This window comes from Molothrus ater, chromosome 12, assembly GCF_012460135.2.
Source record: "Molothrus ater isolate BHLD 08-10-18 breed brown headed cowbird chromosome 12, BPBGC_Mater_1.1, whole genome shotgun sequence".
Taxonomy (NCBI): domain Eukaryota; kingdom Metazoa; phylum Chordata; class Aves; order Passeriformes; family Icteridae; genus Molothrus; species Molothrus ater.
This window is the reverse complement of record NC_050489.2, coordinates 15,673,664-15,694,205: the sequence shown is the minus strand read 5'-3', so window position 1 is coordinate 15,694,205 and position 20,542 is coordinate 15,673,664. Positions and strand designations below refer to the sequence as shown.

General features: G+C 43.6%; 1 protein-coding gene across 2 annotated transcripts in view; it reads left to right on the top strand.

Annotated features, from left to right (window-relative positions):
- The first annotated feature begins 42 nt into the window (after positions 1–42).
- Positions 43–20,542, top strand: part of MAF (MAF bZIP transcription factor) — a 194,789-nt gene continuing 174,289 nt past the window's right edge. For both annotated transcript variants that reach the window (XM_036390460.2, XM_036390459.2), the window contains exons 1-2: positions 43–1,680; positions 12,252–12,317. In XM_036390460.2, the coding sequence (XP_036246353.1) occupies positions 587–1,680; positions 12,252–12,285 (1,128 nt within the window). In that variant the 5' untranslated portion in view covers positions 43–586 and the 3' untranslated portion in view covers positions 12,286–12,317. The remainder of the gene's footprint in view (positions 1,681–12,251; positions 12,318–20,542) is intronic.

Sequence of the window (20,542 nt, the reverse complement as noted above, 5' to 3'; positions counted from 1 at the left end):
TTGAGGCCGAGTTGTATTTTTTTTTTCTCTCTCTCTCTTTTTTTTTTTTTTAACTCTTATTATTATTATTATTTTGGTTGCGATACAGACTTTGATTTTTTTTTTTTTTTTTTGCCGTCGCTCTCTTTCCCTCCTCCCTCCCCCGATGAACCTCTCTCCTCGCTCTGCACTTTGCAGGAGAGAGCCCAGAGGAAAAGCACCATGAAGTGTTAAAAATAACAAAACAAAACAACAACAACAACAAATTTACTCGCAACAACACCAGCTAACACTTCCAGCTGCGGCTCGCGAGCTGCGAAAGAGCGAGAGGAGAGAGAGAGAGAAGGGAGGGAGAGAGCAGGAAAAAAAAAAACCCTCTATGCAAAAGGCGAATAGCGTGAGCCCCGCGCTCTGATGCATCAGCGGAGCCTCTGCGAGGGATAACGCGGAGCGGGAGAGGAGCCGCCGGGGCGGACCGGATCGGAGGCAGAGCAGGAGAGCGGAGCGGAGCTCGCCAAAAATCAAGCTGGCTCACCCGGTGGCGACTCAGAGCAGCCCCCTCGCTCCCGGAGCGCACCCTTTCTGGAGGACTCTCGGCAGCAAAAGGATGGCATCAGAGCTGGCGATGAGCAGCTCCGACCTGCCCACCAGTCCCCTGGCCATGGAATATGTTAATGACTTCGATCTGATGAAGTTTGAAGTGAAAAAGGAGCCGGTGGAGACCGATCGCATTATCAGCCAGTGCGGCCGCCTGATCGCCGGGGGATCGCTCTCCTCCACCCCGATGAGCACGCCCTGCAGCTCCGTGCCCCCGTCCCCCAGCTTCTCGGCGCCCAGCCCCGGCTCCGGCTCCGACCAGAAGACCCACCTGGAAGACTACTACTGGATGACGGGGTACCCGCAGCAGCTCAACCCGGAGGCGCTGGGCTTCAGCCCCGAGGACGCGGTGGAGGCGCTGATCAACAGCAGCCACCACCCGCTGCCCGGCGCCTTCGATGGCTATGCTAGAGGGCAGCAGCTGGCCGCGGCCGCCGGCGGCTCCGTGCCGGCCGAGGAGATGGGCTCGGCGGCCGCCGTGGTGTCGGCGGTGATCGCCGCGGCGGCGGCGCAGGGCGGCGCGCCCCACTACCACCACCACCACCACCACCCGCACCACGGCGGCGGCGGCGGCGGCGGCGGCGGCGGCGGGCACCCCCACGCCGCGGCGCCGGGCAGCGCGCCGCCCTCCTCCGCCTCCTCGGCCGCCGGCTCCGGCTCCGGCGGCGGCGGCGGCGGCGGCGGCGGCGCCGGGGGGCTGCACCACCCGCACCACGGCGGCGGCGGCGGCGGCGGCGGCGGCGGCGGCCTCCACTTCGACGACCGCTTCTCCGACGAGCAGCTGGTGACCATGTCGGTGCGGGAGCTGAACCGGCAGCTGCGGGGCGTCAGCAAGGAAGAGGTGATCCGGCTGAAGCAGAAGAGGAGGACCCTCAAAAACAGGGGCTATGCCCAGTCCTGCCGCTTCAAGAGGGTCCAGCAGCGGCACGTCCTGGAGTCGGAGAAGAACCAGCTGCTGCAGCAAGTGGAGCACCTAAAGCAGGAGATCTCCAGGCTGGTCCGGGAGAGGGACGCCTACAAGGAAAAGTACGAGAAGCTGGTCAGCAATGGCTTCAGAGAAAACGGATCCAGCAGCGACAACCCTTCCTCTCCAGAGTTTTTCATGTGAGTTCCCACAGCCTTGCCACCTTAACTAAAAGTTCTCCGTGTGAGTTGTTGTTGGGGGCTTTGCTAGAGCCACAACCCCGCTTGCCACCTTCTATTACCTTTTTTTAAAAAAGAAAAAAAAAAAAACTCAAAACAATTTTAAAACAAAGTTGTTTTTTGGGTTGGTGTTTGTTTTTGTTTTTGTTTTTTTTTCTTTTTAAGGTGGGCTGGCTCCGTGTTGGCCAACCTAAAGTTCTACATGAGTTTCTTTTCTGTTTATTATTATTATTATTATTATTATTTTTAATTTTTTTTGTGGGGGCTTGCTGTTGTGTTTTTTTTTTAATTTGAAAGATACAAACTCGCCACCAACTCAGTTCTTCATATGAAGCTTGGTCTTCTTTGAAACCTGCCATCCACATTATATATATATATTTTTAAGTTCATGAGGTTTTTTTTTCTTTTGAGCTTGCTGTGTCCAAAAAGTCAGATTTTTTTTTTCCATCCTGAGTTCTTCATATGAGATTTGAGCTTTGCAAAAAGAAAAATAAAATTAAAAAAAAAATTTAAAAACTAAACAAAACAAAAAATACAAAAAAAAAAAAGTGAAAATTTTAGACTCCAGCTTGCTGAGTTCCATCAGTTTTTAGCGTTGTTGTGCAAAACTAGAGATATGCCTAGATCAACCTGCCAAAATCAAGCCTGCATCAACCTTCGGTGTGTTCATGTGAGTTTTGGCCTTAATCTGCCAAACGTGAGACTTTAGTCTGCCATTAGAATCCCATACTCATCTCATGCATTACGCTTGCTATTTTGTCTTAGCAACAATGAACTATAACTGTTTCAAAAGACTATGAAAAAGAGACATTATATTAATAAAAAACCCTGCATGCTGGTCATGTATGGTATAATTATTTTTTTTTCTTTTGCTTGGAAATGGACTTTTGGAGACTATTATGGCATGGCATTCATCCTTTTGTTTTATTGCCTCATCACTTTTTTGGGTTGAAAGCAAAAAAGTGCAACCTTTGATCTTCCTCCTCCTCTTCCTCCCATTAAAGTTTGCATCTGCTCTAAAACTGCTTTGAGTTACTCAAAACTTCAGACTTCCTTTTAAATGCACTGAAGCATTCCCTCTCAAAAAACCTGCCAGAATGGATTTTGGTAACCTAATGTGGCAAAAAAAATTAAAAAAAAAAAAAAAAAAACCAAAAACACAGAAAGAACTTTGGAAAGATGTTCAAAAACAAAATTCACATCCCACTTGGGGGGGACATTGAAACCATGCTGTTGCCTAAAAACAGTCTAAAATTAATTTTAAGTGATCTGCCCCATTTTTTTTTCATTTTGCGTTTGGTCATTGTCAAATGTGGAATGCTCTGGGTTCCTAGTATATAATTTAATTCTAGTTTCTGTCATCTGTTAGCCCAGTTAAAATGTATGCTACAGATAAAGGAATGTTATAGATAAATTCGAAAGAGTTAGGTCTGTTTAGATGTAGATTTTTTTTTTTAAAGATTGATGCACTAAATTGTTTACTGTCGTGATGTAAAGGGGGGTAGAATTTGCAACGGGACTGTTTTAAAAAGTAGTTTATGCAGCATGTGCTTGCAACTTAAATATAAGTTGGGTATATGTAGTCCTTGCTATACCACTGACTGTATTTGAAAACCAAAGTATTAAAAGGGGGAGGCACCCCTGTTTATATCTATAGGGGTATTTTACATTAAAAATGTATGGGTTGTTTTTTTTTTTTTTTTCAAATTTGAAGTATTTGGGACTGAATTGCACTAAGATATAACCTGCAAGCATATAATACAAAAACAACAACAAAAAAATTACGAACCTGTTTAGAACGCTAATACAATTTATGCAGTTATAAAGATGGCATTACTGCACAGTTTTAAAATGATGCAGATTTTTTTACAGTTGTATTGTGGTGCAGAACTGGATTTTCTGTAACTTCAAAAATTCCACAGTTTTAAAGGCAATAATCAGTAAATTTTATTTTCAGGGACTGATATCCTGTCTTTTAAAAAAAAATGGAAAGTAAATCTTACCACAATAAATATAAAAAAATCTTGTCAGTTACTTTTTCTTTTACATATTTTGCTGTGCAAAATTGTTTTATATCTTGAGTTACTAACTAACCACGTGTGATGTTCCTATGTGCTTTTCTTTCATTTTCAACTCTATGGTTATATCGAAAGAGAGAATAATCTACAATAATAAACTGCATTTTTTTGATTCCGTACTCAGTTTCTTAGTGTGTAGTTCAAAGTTCCATAACTGCGAGCGCAGTACTTCAGCGTGCTGCCTGCCGAAGGGGCGATGCTCACCCACGAGCTGGACTCAAAAATGTTCAGGAGGGGAGAAGGAAAAGCATAGCTTCGTGTAAAATGGAAAACTGTCACCTGCTAGGACTCAAGTTCTCTTTCAGGTAGATGAAAAAAAAACCGTGAGCTTTCAGGTGCTGCTTCTGACTTCTCAGTAGTGCAGTGAGGGCAGTTTAAGTGACTCAGATCATCCCACCAAGTTCTAGGAGATCTCAAAGGGGAGGTCTGCTTAAAAACCTGATGACACGATATGGCCCTGTATTTTGATTGTTTTATGATGGAGTGAAGTGAAAGAGAAGACTTCATATCCTCTTATCATATGATCCCAGCTAAGCATGCCTGTCTCTAGTAAGAGATGACACTGCATCAAGCTTGGCTTGTCACAGAGCCACTTAATTCTAGACTGAAAAATTTCTTACCATTTTGGTCCATACAACCTCCTTTTTTCTTTTCCTTGCTTTTTCACCCTTCTTTTTTTCTTTTTTTTTTTACCCTGGGGAATTTTTTGTTTTGTTTTTGTTTTTTTTGGTTTTGTTTTGTTGTTTTTTCTTTTGCTACAGGCCTTAGAAAGTCCAGAGAGAGCTGAGGAGCGGAGAAAAAAAAAATCCAAAGGACTTCCTCCCACTTTTGAGAGTTCTTTGCTTTAAACAATCAACCCCAAAGGTTAATGTGCTAGAAACATTCAGGTCTCTGAGCCCCTCTTCACTGCAGTTCCCCATGTCAAAGGGCATTTGAACTTTGAAAGGCTCCTCAGATGCTCGACCCAGTTCATTTAAAGCCACCTTTCCCTGAGAGCCTGCAGTGTCCCTCGGCAGAGCGCTGTCCTGCTCTCTGAATGGGATTATCTGTCCCCTTTCTGTGAGAGGCAGAGGCCTCTCTGAAGGATGCTCCAGCCTCTCTAGGATGGGGGGGTTATCTCCAGACCCAGGCTCATAAACCAAACACCTTTTTCTTCTCCTTTGTGTTTTTCCCCCCTGCAGCTGGTGCAACTTCTTCCCAGCAGTAAGGTCATCCCTCCTGGGTGCTGGTGGCCCTGAAGGGACAGGACCTGTTGCCTTCCCTTTGCCTGGCTGGTCCAGCCTCTGTCAAGGGTCGAGCTGCAAGGTCAAGGTGTGGCTCTGAGTCCTCCTGCAGCACTTGCACCCACAACAGCCTGTGTCAGTGGGCAGTGGCTGGTGCTGGTCACTCTGCTCCCGCTGGGGTCCCTTTTGGCAGGGATGGACACCAGCCTCTCTGTTGGTGACAGCAGTGGCTTGCTCTCCGAAGCCGATGCTGTGTCTCACCCCTCCCCAGTGCCGGGGCACCAACCTGCCCTTTGGCATCTGACCTGCTGTTGCACCAGGGTTTGAGTAATGGTTCAAGCTCCAGATTCTGGTTAATTTGAGTTCCATTTTCTGGTTAATGTGTAATCTGTGGGCAAACTGGTTGCGATTGGCCGAGCTGGGAATTATCTCCTCTCATAAAGACAAGGCTGCTCGTTATTCTGTCTCCCACCTTCCCTTCCCTGACTGAGCCTTTACCGACGCCCAGGTGTTTTTGCAGGGACTCTGAAGCTTTCCTGCTGCCATTGCTGAGAGCAAGGAAGGGAAGGGACAAGACCTGTCATCAGCAGAGCCCCCGCTGAAGTGGTGCTGCAGCCCCCAAGGGAGCACAGAACACCAGGCTGCCCAGAACAGGACCATTTCTGGTCCAGCCTCATCCTCACACCCTGCTGTCACTTCAGGCTTCCTTGCAAGCAAAGTTAGAAGCAGGCAATAGATTTTAAAAGTACTGTGAATTGACTGAGTAGTGAAGAGCGAGGAGAGCACTGCTGCCTCCCTGAAGTATCTTCTTTCACGGAGGGAAAAAACCAAACATCCTATTTGAACGATTTGAGAGATAAGAGAAAACCTTCCTAGAAACAGACTTCCTAGAATAGGGTGACAAAGGGAAAATTCCCATCACAGCCTGAGAGGGGAAAAAAGCTTTCTTCCAGTTTGGCATTGTGATGACAATCTTGCTTTGCATGTTAAAAAATGTGCACTTGAATTTTAGCCTGAAACACGCTGCACTTGAATTTTAGCCTGAAACACGCCAACTGGCCAAGTGAAGGGGAAAAAAATAAGGTACACATTTTAATATTCACTAAAGCAAAGTGAGTATTGGGGTTCTCTGTATGAGTCATTGCAGGGGAGCGCCCACCTTTGCCGCAGGACTGCTTGCTGAGGACTAATTGGAACCGCTCTGCTCTGAATAACCTACATTCATTAATCACCCCTTGCTTGACTCTGGCCTCAATCCTGCTCCCATTGAACTCAGAGGTGCAATCCTGGGGATTTCAAAGGGGAGCAGGATCCCAATGTTCTCCCACAGGTAAAAACTGGGTGGAATGCTGCCCAGGCCAGGCAATTGGGTGTCAAAAGGTGTGTGTGGTCTTAATCTGGCCATCACTAACAACATCCTATTTTTCCCATAGTCCTGTAGTGCCTTTCCATTTATTAACTACATTACAAAGAACTTTCATGTGACTGGTGCTGGGAGATACGTGCATGCACAGCAGCCCTTTGCTGGCTGGGAAATGGTGTACACTGAGGCTCAGCCCCCTCCTCCCTCCCCAGCCCACCTTGCCCCTAAGCTTTTTTAATTTCCACCCCCTAAAACAAAACATAACCCTCTCCTGCCCTGCCTCCAGGCTTCTGCTGAGCAGAGGCCGAGAGTATTTTTTTGGTTTTGCTACAGCATTTTCTCTGCTTGAAAAAATGTCATCCTGGACTGAATCCTAAAAAAAAGACGGGAGAAGGCAGGGAAATATCCCAGTCACACCAGTGCATATTTATTTCCTGAATTATTTCTCCCTAGGCATGCAGCGAGAAGTGCCTGTTTGCAAACTGAGTGGGGAGAGCTTCTATTTATTAGAAAGTCTTCATCACGCTTTTAAAACAAAAACTCCAGCGCTGAATCAAAATGTCACTTGAAAACTCCCCCCACGCGAAACATGGCAGCAAATTTTTAGTTTAAAAAATGAACTTTCCCAGCTCTTTTTTTCTTTTCCCTTCCGAAAGCTTTTATGCAGCTGTTTCCTCCCCCTCCCTCTGCGTAGTGTGTAGGAAGTTCTTGATCTAGAATCATTCATAATTTTAATACCAATTTCTATTTGACATAATATACTAATATCAGATAGAGAGTGTAGCTGCTTCCTGGATTTAGGGAGGAAATGATGCATATATCAGAATTATCTGCTCAGATGCCAGAACTACATTGGTGTCATTTCAGCATGTGCTGTGTTGAAAGGAAATCCTCTATATTTATTACTCTGATCATCAGAGGAGCTAAATGGACGCACTGTTTCTGACACCTGTTCAGATGGCTGAATTTAAAATTTCATGCAGGAAAAAAAAAAATCCTACATACTTCAATCTTAGGAATTAAGGTTTTTTTAATACACTTTTTTCCCTCCCTCTTTCCGAATCGCTGTGTTGTGAGCGGCTGCCATGAGGCTTGGGCATTCTGGGGGTAGATATGGAGAGCGGGATAGATTTTGTTTGCTCAGCTCTGACAAAAACCAATCCTGCTTGAACACACACACAACACACACACACAGAGTCTGCAACCAAATGCTTCAGATCTCTGTTTTAAGTGCAGGTCTCAGTATGAATAACATGATGTAGCACACCCCAGTACGTGGCAGAGGTGAGCGGCCAAGAAAGAACTCGTCTTTTCAGGAAGGAGCTGAGCACCAAACCACTTCATAATTTTAAGGCTCCTCTAATGAATTTTTTTGGGCACAGCAGGTACAAATCAATAGATTAAAATACTGTACACTCTGCTGCGTCTAATTCTTGACTGCCTGAAATTGCGGGGGAGGACCGAGAATAACATTTGTCACTCTGAGGGCTGAGTGCATTCAGATTTGTGAGCTCTAAGCCAACACAATGCAAAAATAGTCCAGGATGTGACTTAAGTTATCAAGTGAAAAGCAAGAGGCCAGGGATCTGCGAGGCTGTAGTTGGCAGACAGGCAGCTCCATCCCGAGCTATCTATCACCGTATCGGGTTGACCCAGCACAGTGTGACAACATCTCAGTGCCCTCGATGCACGCTGCCTGTATTTCAGCGCTCTCTGAAATGATCATTTTCGTTCACTATTGCTGCACCCACTTTTTTCCCTCCAAATTCTGGCTTTTAAAACTGTGTCACTTGCGACACACAGTGAAGCGTGCAGGCCTGTAATCGTGGTGCAGTGAGTGACGAGGACAGAACTTGCCCTGCCTCTCTCCTTGCTTGTTTTGAAGCCCCGTGGACTTTGTGACATGATTTGCTTTTTTATTTTAATTAATAAATGTCATTGTTTTATAATGCATCGCAATGCAACGCTTTACTTGGAAGGAATCAAAGAGCAGAAGTTTGCTAGAACTGGTGTTTCTCCTCCATGCAGAAAAAAAATCCCCAGTAAATAACAAATCGAGCAGTGTCCTCAAGTTTGCAGCGGGGGTAGAGGTTGGAGTGTCCCTGGGTGCTGCTCTCAATTGTTAATTCATAAAGACCCACAGTCCTGAGCAATGCTGCCCCAGCTTGTCCTGATACAGCAGAGATGCCGATGGCTGTGGACGGAGGCGTTGAGCCTCAACACCCTGTTCCAGCGAAGGCTCTGGCATCTCCCTGACCTTCAGTCCTTGGGCTTTCCATTCAATCTGGGTGTCCCCGAAAGGCTGCAGGGTGTGGGGACAGCGGGGTGTCGGCAGAGCTCGGAGCCCACACGCCTTTGCCTCCCTGCCGCCAGCCCGGCCGGGGGAGCAGCAGCCCTGGGGCGGGCTCTGGCACGGATTTTCACCTCCCTGCTTCCAGCAGCTCCTGATCGCCCCGGCCCGGGGCTGTCTGTGCAGGGATGCAGCCCCTCCCCGTCCCTCATGGCACCGGGGCCGCGGCCGGCGGGGTCGCTTTGGGGGCGGCCGGGCCCCCTCGGGGGCTGTCCGGAGCCCGGCCCGGCCAGGCGGCCACGTCCAGGGGCACAGCCCCCGGCCCAGGCACAGCCCCAGATCCCGGCAGAGCCCTGTCCCCGGCACAGCCCCGGCCCCGGCACAACTCTCACCTCGGGCAGAGCCCGGCACAGCCTCGGCCCGCCACAGCCCCCGGCCCCGGCACAGCCCCCGGCCCCGCCACAGCCCCGGCCCTGGCACAACTCCCGGGCACGGCCCTGGCACCCGGCACAACCCTGACCCCGGGCACAGCCCCTGTCCCCGCTATAATCTGGTCCCTGTCCCAGGCCCAGTCCCTGTCCCCGGGCACAGCCCCCGAGGGCTGCAGCGGCCGCCCAGCCGCGGGTCCCGCCTCAGCCAGGTGCGGGAGACAGGCCCCGCCGCCCGGGAGGGGCGCGAAGGTGAGGACCGCATCCGCTGTTCGTTTGTTTCTTGTTTGTTTCTCTCTAAATCCCATCCCTGAAACAAAAGGGGAGTCTGGGCGGAACTATGGATCCGTCTGGCCGCGCATCCAGAGCGGAGCTCCGGTTGTCACCCGGCGGCTCCCACGGGCTGCCCGGCCCTAGGTATGTCCACAGAGCACTTCCCTCGGCTTTGGTCACAGTATTTCCAAATTTTCTTCTTTTCTTTTTCTTTTCTTTTCTTTTTCTTTTTCTTTTTCTTTTTCTTTTTCTTTTTCTTTTTCTTTTTCTTTTTCTTTTTCTTTTTCTTTTTCTTTTTCTTTTTCTTTTCTTTCTTTTTTTCTCATTCTTTTTCTTTTCCCTTCTCTTCCCCGTTTTTCCCTTTCCCTTTCCCTTTCCCTTTCCCTTTCCCTTTCCCTTTCCCTTTCCCTTTCTCCTTTCCCTTTCCCTTCCCCTCTCCCTTTTTCTCTTCTTCTTTTTCCTTTTTCTCTCTCATTCTTTTTCTTTTTCCCCCTTATTTTTCCTTTCCTTTTTCTATTTCTTCCTTTTTTTTTTCTAGTTCTTGAATTTCCCCCCTTTTCTTCCTTTCTTTCTCCTTCATACCTGCGTGCACACAGAGACAAATCTAAACGCAAAGGCAATCAAAGAGATCTCTTAAAATGACTTTTTGGATCAGGCCTTGAGTTCTCTGCAGGGAGCAAGAATGGAAGCAGGCAGGATTTACATTTCATGGCTTTTAAAGAATCTGAAGTGCAGGGAACGGCGTTTGCCGAGGCTGAGTTTCACAAGTCTGTGTGGATGTGCCTCAGAATGTGTATATGATTAAGCTTAAAGCCCTCTTCTGTAAGAAAGCAGGCAGATTCCCTTTCGTGCAGCCTGAGCCCTGCTTCTCCAATTTTGAAACAAAACTTCTTGCCAAGGCCTTGGCAGTGGGATATCACTGCTGAAGGGGATGGGATCAGGGTGTTGGTATTGTCTTCCAAAGCTGAGGTGTCTCCACTGCAAACAGCCCCTGCTCCCTCAAGCACTGAGAGCCATGACAATAAAAATGATCCCAAAATTGAACCAAACAAGACCTAGTATTTTTTTTTCCTTTCCTACCCCTTCCCCCAGCTCGACTGCTTCCAAACTCCCTGATGAAAGCATTTTAATATGTAGGAAGAGCTGCTGGAGTCTGCAATGCAATTCAGTGTTCTGTGGTGTGGGATGAACAGATTTTCCTTTCTGTAGGGTTTCCTCCTGCAAAGTCATTGTAGAGGAGGGAATACTGTAAGATTAAATCTGGTTAAAATACTATATTCATGTCACACCAGATACGGTCTCCAGACTGTGCACAGTCTTTCAGCTTCCTTTATTGTGAAATCCTTTTAAAATAGCACAGTATAGTGTAGAGAACTTATTGAAGTATAACTGTCTTACACCAACTCTGTCAGATAAAATGAAGGAAAGTGATCAGGCTTCTTAAATTAATAAATCTGCTTAGTGTCTCTGGTTGCCTTCACGCTCTCTTACTGTCTTTGACTCTTTCCTTATTAATGAACTGATAGTTAAATAAAGCTGCTAAGTGAAGCAATGCACCTTGTCGGTGGAAGAGGGTTGGTGTTCCAGGTGTGCTGTGCTGGGAATGGTTGTGGGTTTTGGGCAGGGATGGCCACAGCAAAGACTGAAAGCAGGCTGACCACATCAGTTTCTAGATGCTCCTCAGGTGTGAGGCTTGAGTACCTGTTCCTCTCAGCCCCCTGCATTAATAACAGGATGAATTAACTGATTGGCATGAAAGGAGAGGTCGTCCTGAGAAAAATGACACCAAAGGTCCACAGGAGTCATTTGCTTTTAGAGATCCCGGGCCAGGTGCCAAGTATTGCATTTATCTAAGCACCGTCCTGTTTCTCAAAAAACCCTCAAAAAATGAAACAACAAACTCCAAACCTGAAAGAAAAAATCAAAACCAAAATAAGAAGGCAACATCTCCTTCAGTGGCCTGTGGGGTCCTTTTTGAGTGGGAGCTTGGGGTGGGATGTGGGACAGGGATCATTCAGCTGGCTCTAAATGTGCCCACTTTTGTTTTCAGAGCTGCAGAGCTAATCTGGAATCAAAATGCTGGAAAAGAGCCTACAGTTTGTCTTGCCTTTTTTTTTTATTCAAGTCGATCGGGCTTGTGGTTTATTCTTGCTCTGATTATGCTGCACGGTTCCAATAAATGCACGGAGCTCAAGCATTCCTGCAGGCACTTCATACATGTGTGTGTCTGTGCATGCATACTCAGGGAGGGAAAGTTGACTGTAAGGGACACAACAAAATATCCATATTTAAGAAATGTGGATTGACTCACTGACTTATCTCAGTTATTGTAAAAGATTCACTCTATGTTGATTTTTTTTTTAATTAGGTTTTAAATATGTGTTGACAGGATGAATTTGTACAGTGTGAGTAACTGCAGAGGGAAATGACAGCTCTGCTTTTGTTATTAAACTAGTGTCTTGAAAATAATGGAGTGTGTACAAAAGTTGATTATTATTTTGCCAATTACATTAGTGCAGCTAATAACAATCATTAAGAAAAAAATACAGAAAGCTACACACTTTCAGATATTAGAAACTGATATTCACCGGTGAGGCAAAAAATACATATTCTTAACGCAATTTGTCAGTAAGAATCTTCTGTTATTAATGTGAAGTAAATACGAAATGTGTGAGCTAGAAATGTTTCACTTCAAACTGTGTTCATTTCTTCTTCACTCAGCCAGAGTTAATAAACAGTACAAGAGACTTTCTAAATTTAATTTAGGATTTGCATATAAAAGGTCCTATTCTGTACCATAGTGGCACAACAGACAGGCTTTATGATGTTAAATATTCCTTTTAATAATAGTTTATTTTAATATATTTACTAAATTAGGTACCCGAGAGAATCATCTACAACGGTGATGTGAAAATCCCTGTTACCTGAGGTCAAAAATAAAAGGTATGTTTTCCTTTTCATTAGCAATTTGCCATATTTCAGCAGGGGTGGTAATTTCACTGCTTTGTTTTCTGCTGCTAAGATGGTGCTTTTTGCTCAGCCCTGGGGAGCCGGTGACAGGCTGTGGTGCAGTTTCCTGGGCTTTTGGGTGAGGCTGATTTCAGGTGCCTACAAGAACCACTTGCAATGATGGGCCTTTGTACTTTTGTCAGCCAGGCAGCTCTCTGGTGTCCCACACCTCATATATAATCCTTTGCAAATGTTTTCTTTCTTTTTCTTCAAATGCTAACGTTCAGACATCAGCTACGGGGATTAAGGATGGGTCTTCTGAAGATCTCCCTCAGATCTTGATGAAAATCATGAGTCTGTGTTAGATGACTTCAGTACTTACAATTTACAGTAGAGTTTAATTCACAGCACTGCTTTCCTCTGGAAATTCATGTTCATTCAATCTGTCAACATTGACTAAAAAATATGCTGCTAATGAAAATGTGGGAATTAAAACTTTCAATCCCTTCCCCTGCTAGACTCAAACAGACACTTTATTTTATTTTTTTTCCATGGAATCTGACTTTTATTGACCTTGACTATAAAAATACTAAGTGGGTTAAATGAGTACCAAGGTTGCAATGACAGATTCCTGTGTGAATTTTTTTTATGAAACCTCCTATTTTAGTTAAGAACGCAGCCTGCCGTACAGCCTGCCACGCTTTGATCAACGGTTAAGTGCTGTTAGAAACAGCTGAATTTTATTAGCTTGTTTAAACAATAGATTTATTTTTTATCTTTTAAAAGAAATATAAATAATAAATTGAAATAATACATTTCTTTGTTAATTTTGAAAATAAATTTACGTAACAGATTTATTATTTAAAATTTAAAATTTAAGTGAGGATAAGAAGGATGTAACTGGTGCTGTAGCCTGTACATTAAATGGAGCTGAGAGGAGTTTTTGATGGTGTATGGGTTGATTTCTCAAGGAACACTACAGGACCTTCATTTTAAGCCTGATGCTCCTCTTACTTCCCTGAAGAACACCCTGGAAAGGGTTTTTGCTTGCATTGCATTTTTTTTTCTGTTTTTCACCACTGTAAATGAGAGGGAAGCCAGACCACTTGGGTTTTTTTGTGAAAACTTAGAGTACAATATGCTTTTTTTGCAAGAATACAGCCAAGTTGCTATCAGCTGAAGTAAATACATGCAGTGTGTATTTTAATAGCAAAGGTGCAGCACTTGTTTAATCAACTTGCTTCCTGTAATTAATATATGTGACTATTGGATTTATATAAATCAGTGATATTTATTCTTTTTATCCATATAATAAAAAAGCAAATATTTTTCCCTTATCGACACTTGTGATCTCAAGACTTGCTTAGCCTGCTGTTTTCTGGGACAATTCCTTGTGTCTTCCCTTAGTATTTTGTGGTTATATTTTCCCATATTATAGACAAAAAAACCCCACAAAACAACCAGCAGCAAAATCTGTTAGTTTTAAGCAAATAGCTCTTGGGTCTTGGAAGAGTTAACAAACTTTTACGGCAAGGTTCAGGCAGTTCTGACCCCTATGGTAATATTTCATCTAAGGTTACTGTTGGGAGAGAAATCAAATTTCAGCTGTGAACATGATTGACAGGTGAAAGCAAGAGAGAGAAAGACATCTGGTCAGATGGGGAATTTGGGCAGGAGAAGGACAATTCAGGGAAGTGTCTCTGTGATATTAGGAATAATAAGCTTAGATATGAAAACTCCGATCCTCCACGCTGTCTGGAGGAGAGCTCACTTGATATTCATGGAGGTGGCTTGGTTGGGGGAATTTAAGACTGTACATTTATAGTAGTGGACAGTAGTCTCCACGGTCTGACTTACTAACTTGGCTCCTTTGAAGGAATTATGTTATTTCTGGCAAACTTTAAGGATTTCAGGGCCATTTATTTAATGACTGTGACAGGAATATTTGGTGGTTGCTGGTTAAGAGGTTCTCACCATGATGTCCCTGGCAGGTCAGGCGGCAGCAGGGGTGGTGGAGGCCGGTGCTGGTGTCACTCTGTGTCCTCCCACTTCTGACAGCTTTCAGAGTGAGCACTGCAGGATGAATTTTGTGTTTATGATATACATTCATACCAGCAACAAAATCAGTTGCTACCCCATAAAATACCACTAAGAGTCCATTGTGATGTTTTACAAAGCAACTGTTATTTTTGTCTTATTCCAGCTCCCAGCAGCACCAGCTAACATCCCTTATAATACACACATAACCCAGGTGTGTTTCACTGTGCTTCAGTGTATTTTATTTGGTGCAGAACAGCTTTTCCATCCTCCAATGTCATGGAACCAATAAGAATAAAATATCCCTGTATTTCCTGATCAGCATGATGATGTTGGAAAATAGAATTTACTTCTGACATAAAATATGTAGCCAGGTTTTTTCTTAAAAAGGGCAAGAAAAAAAATCTGTTTGTTTTTTTATCACGATGTGTAACAATGTTTCAGTTTTCAAAGAGGCTCTGAAGGACCTTTTTAGAGCTCCAAGGAGAGGATGAGGCAATGATGGACCCTAAATTGCATCCTACCTACGTCCCAGGTGAGAGGAGAGATCCTGGGTGAATTTCTGGCCCCACTGAAGCCTTTGGTAAAATTACCCTTTAATTCTTGGGGCCCACACTTCCACCACAAAGGAATATCTACAGAGAAGGTTGTAAAATGAAAAGCAAAATCTGAACTTATATGGAGGTAGCTGAGCTGTGAATTCCCAGGATGGATGTTCTTATTTGGGAGTAAGGGTGGATTTCCCCCTTCCCTAGTACAGCTAAGCTGCTTTCAAAATAAAATAAATTAACCAGGAAAATCCACTCTTATTCTAGAATAGGAGTGTCCACCCAGGCAATGACTAGCACTGCAGTATAGTTTATTTCCTAATTTCCCCATATGGATGAGACCTGAACTAAGGGGAGAATAAGGAGCAGTAAAGAACAGAAATGTATTTTCTGTTCCTTTTCCAGTTTGCCTCTAAGACTTTTCACACAGGGGAAATCATGGCGCTCTGAAAATACACATTTACTTACTTTTCACTGCTATTCCTGTATTTGCACATGCATTTTTAAAAGAGATTTGTGTTTTGTGCAAGACCTTTTGCATTCTCATACTATTCATGTGTATTTTTGATGTGCAGTTGAGTCTGTCTGTTCATGATATCATTTCTCTTTTCATGGCCGTGGCCTGGGATATCAAACTACCCAACTTCATTGGAAATTAGATCTTGTTTTTCTTCCTAGACTGTACATCTGATAAAATTGAAAATTAAAGCTGAGAACTGTAAAAACAATCAAATTTCTTTGTGCATGAGCAAGTTATTTTTAACTTTACGTTGTTGAATTAACACTCCTTGTAAAATGTCTTTATTTTCCGAGGCTGATAGCAAGATAACTTCCATGAAATATTATTGGCAAACTTCCCACAGCAGTCAATGGGAGCCTTGTATGTATTTTTCAAGCAGATGTGCTGTATTAAGCCTAAATGAGAATCTTTTTTTATCAAATGGGATGCAATATGTTATTCTTGATTAAAAAATTCAGAGTAACCTCGCCCCCTCCCTTTCCTCTCCCCAAACATATTTAGTACAATTTACAGATCATTTTGCATAGGTAAAAAATAAGTTCTTGAGTGTTTATAAAAAGTAGGATTTTACTGTGCCTCAAATGCCTTTCTAGCTCATTCCTGTGAATTTGAAGTATGAAAATGTCTCAAATCTTTATGAGTGAAGAGAAAGTATATTCCATATGTAACAGCTTTTACTCCCCTAAAATTCCCAGGCAAGTCAATTTAATACTTTTCCCAGTGTTTAAAGTAAGCTCTAAAATATTTTCTGGTGATGTAGCTCTTGCTGTTGTTTAGGTCTAATAAAGGATTTTAAGTGCTAAAAAAAAAAAAAAAAGTTATATTTTTAACATCTCTCCTGGGTTTTCTAATTTGTGCCACTTACCAAATGATTCGCACTGTACCAAAATACAGGAGATTGATGAGACAGGAAAAGTACTGATTTAACATCCCACATATAAAATTACTTCTCAGGCTCCACATATAGTCACAATGTTTAGAGAGTGAAGAAAATGGGAGCTGGGAGTCACAGTCTGACTCACTTGTGAGACTTTGACCCACTTATTTGATTCTAGATTCAGCAAAATACTGAAGCACTTTAAACTTGTTATCTGAGGTTTCTTCTAAAGGTCTGTTACCGTTGATCTCTTTATATCTCAGTTTACACAGTTATAAACCTAGATAATTAATTCTTACCTTCTAGGCTTTTGTGGGAGTTAAAAAATAGCTGTAATGTTCCTTGAAGCCCTTTATTGAAAACTGGTTTATTGAAGTACTTGTCATTTACCTTACTTCATACTGTGGAATGAGAAATCACTGGTGTTGCCCAGGTCCCACGCACCATTTCTACTGGGATGGGAATTTACTCTCCTGAGTTTACTGGGCCAGGATTACAAAGATCAGGTGCTTTGGGAGCTGGACATTTTCTGAATCACACATAACTTTACCCTGATTTTGAACGTGCCAAAATGTAGGCAAAATCAGTTATGTGCCCCATCTCTCTCTTAAAGACAATATATCTTTAATACCTCTATGTACAGAATAGCTCCTGTGCACCTGCAAGGCATGCAGAGGTCACACTGTCCTTGTAATTCCTCCCCTTCCTGCCATTACCTTTTTTTCCCAAGGTTCGAGCCATTATCATTCAGCAGTTGTGCAGCTTTTCTTTTCTTCCATCCCCAAATTATTATTGTTTCCCTCCTACCTTCTACCCCTTCCGAACCATAATGGAGTCCTCAGCTGTAAATTTGCTAACTATAAAGATTTTTGCTTGAAATGTTTTGAAAATGCTGTGAGAAAAAAAAAAAAAAAAAGAAAAGAAAGCCTATGAACAACACGCTGTGCCATGCTCCAGCATTGCACTTCTATGGGAAAGATAATAAAGATATTAGCACTCATATAATTTCAGATAGGAAATGAAACCAGACATGAAAGAAACACTAGCTCCAGCTGTTGAGTGGGAATCAAACTAGCTATGGGAATTACAGGTATTGTCACCGGAGACAGCCTGACTTCTGAGAAATGACCTCAGGTGTAGGAGCTTGCTGTGGCCCCTTGCAGATATTAACACCTAATTAACAATCTGCGAGAGCATCCTACATCTTAATCACCAGTGAGGTGAGAATGACAATCACAAGGAGGAGAAGGAGAAGGGAAATGGTAATTTTTCCTCTGCACGCATCATCTAATAACCATGGTTATTCAGATGCAGCTAAATGCGATTTCCTTTTAGTCATTTCTGTCTATTGGAAGGCACAGTAAGTTCATTTGCTAGCAGGTAGGCAGCGGAGGTGAGAATTGAATTGATCTGAGATACTCTGAAAAATTGACCCTGAGGTCATTCCTAGTTTAAATTGGGAAGTAAGGCTGAGCTCATGTCTTCCCTTTCTTCTCTCCCCTCTCCCTATTCCCCCTCTTTTTGTGTTTTCAGGCATATTAGTCTGTACTGCATAATTACTTGAACATACTCTGATGGTGGGGAACCTTGTTCCCTCAAAGTTAATCAAAATAAAGAGAGCTTTTGTTAGCAGTGATAGGTAATTAAATCTCGGCGCGGCTTGTGCAGGGCCTTTGTGCCGGGTTATTGACGGCAGAGCCGCGCTCCCCGGCCCTTCTGCGGCAGCACAGCCCGGAGCAGGCACCAAGATTCAGGCCCAGGCTAAATTAGGAAATGGGGTGTGAAGGCCTGGGAATCTTAACGGGCCCAGGTTGTAAAGGAGAGGGGTGCTTGGCAGCACATCCTGAGTCTCCCAGAGGAAGGGCAATTTCCCTGGGGAGAGGTGCACGTTTTAAAGAGGAGAAAATCAGAGGTGGCGCCTCTGCGTTTCTGCAATCTTCTGACTGTGGTTTTAACCAGCAACTGCTGTAAGTGTGGATAGGAACAACCTACTAACCCAATTTCAGATCCAGTGTACACACCTAGGGCCAAATTCTGCTTCCTATTACCTGGTGTAAATGCTCAGGAGCATGGGGGAACTGATGGAGAGGCTCTGGGCTTAGTCCCATACCAGAGGGCTGGTGCTAGTAAAAAGCAGCAAGAAAGTAAAACAAAGACCAGATTTACTTGATGCCACTGAAGTCAAGGCAGGAGTGGCCTCCCTGGGACCTGTGGTGATGCTCCAGCTTGCCTCTGGATCACTTGGGCAGGATCCAATGGCGTTGTAATGCCTTTTAATGGATGCTTTTATGCGCTCTTCCAAACAGCTTCCACTTTCAAACGTCTTTACAAGAGAGTTAAAACAAGAGGCAGGCAGGGAATGAGGAATAAACTCATCAGTACATTTGTAGTCCTCATTCTGCAGAAGCTCTACCCATGGCACTCCCTTGCTGTGCACAGGAATAAACTCTTTCTATATTACTTGGACTCAAATTATATTCTAATAAGGAGAGAATCGCAAAGTGAAGACAGCATTATATTAACCACTCAGCTTCCATGGAAACTCCCATCATTTTCTTTCCCATGACAAGAGATAATCTCTCTGGTTTTTGTTATGCTCACTTCTTCGACTCCTTTAGCTTTGTTTTCATGTGTTGGCCTTGCACTAAAAAATATAACTTGACATCTTGTGTCTTCTCAGCTAAAAAGGTATCAGTTCCTGGACTTAATGTCAGCTATACCCAGATCAAAGGCAAGAAACATAAAAGTTGACATATATTATTTATTTCATGGTTTACATCAATGATGCTTCTCTCTATCCTTTTTTGTTATTATTGCTGATGTTTTGCTCATAATGTTGCGCTCACTTCTCAAAAGTGTTTGTCCCCTACAGACAAATATTCATATTAATGTAATCCATCAGCAGCTAACAAATGCCAGCTCACTTCAGCATTTCCTGCACATCCAAAAATCCCATTGTTTTTGCAGGACTTGGGTGTGCAAAGAATGCAGGATTGGGCCCAGGGCAGGAATTTGGGAGCTGGAGACTTTCTCCCTCAGCCCCTGCAATGCCCGGGGTTGGCTGGAGCAGCCTGGGGCGCTGAGCAGGGAGTGGGAGACGCTGCATTCCCTCTCTGCATTGTGAGCTGCTGCAGAGGCGAGACGAATGTCAGGCTTTGTGGGGAGCAAAAGCTCTAAACAGACTTTTTCTTTTTTTCCCAGTAGTTTGGTTTTTTCCCCTCTACCTTTCCCCATCTTTCTTGTTTGCCTTTGGAGTCCTGAGTGAGTAATACAGGGTCTGTCTTACAACTGTGTCCAGAAAACCATCTGAGATCAGTCAGAAATGCTGCTCCAACCTGTGTTTCCCTCTGACTGCTCCATTTAGTGTAAAACTTTCCTTTATTTCTCTCTTTGTCAACAATTGTGGCAGGTTTTACTTCCTGAGTTACAGACCCAGCTGAAATGCTGAGTCTGATCTTGCCCCCTACCCTCCCACAAGCTATTTTTTTCTGCAATGAAAATAATAATGCTTGAGAACCATCCTTGGCTTTTTTTTTTTTTTTTTGGTTTTGTTTTCTTTTGTTTAGTTTGGGTTTATTTTAAAGCTTGCTGACAATTGTCAAATGTTCATTCTAGCAAAGAAGTCCTGGGAGGGTCTAGCCTTGCTGCACAGCCGGCAGGAGTAATTTGCAGCGCTCCTTGGAGCTCAGCTATTCAGCCAATGTGTGTCGCTTTACTATTTCTTTAAAATTTAATTGGGATCAGGCAATCAAGTGTCTCCAAATTTTTTGCCTCTTCAGGCTGCAATAAAGCCACTTATAATTTATAATCAAAGTTTGGTATCGTTAAACTAAACTGTAAAACCTACTTCAGGGCTTCAGTTGTAAAATAAGTATACGATAAATATTGCAGTGGGGCTTGAGTAGCACAGCTCTACCAACAGCACGTGAATGAATACACACACACACATATTTTACACTTCTTTCTTTTTTTTTTGAATGTGTGTGCATACGTTTAGTTCCAGAGGTAAGAAAGATGTAAATAATAGATAACTGTCATGTATTCTTTCTTGGAAGGATTGAAGCTAAGATAGATTTATAGCCCAAGCAGTTAATTTAAATGCAAAATGAAGTGTTAATTCATTAAAGTCATTTATGCATCAACATTATTTTTATGTCTTTATTTATATTTTCCTGTAATATGCAGCAATGTAGTATTCATCCTGGGGTTTTTTCTGTCTGTTGACTGTACTGCTCCT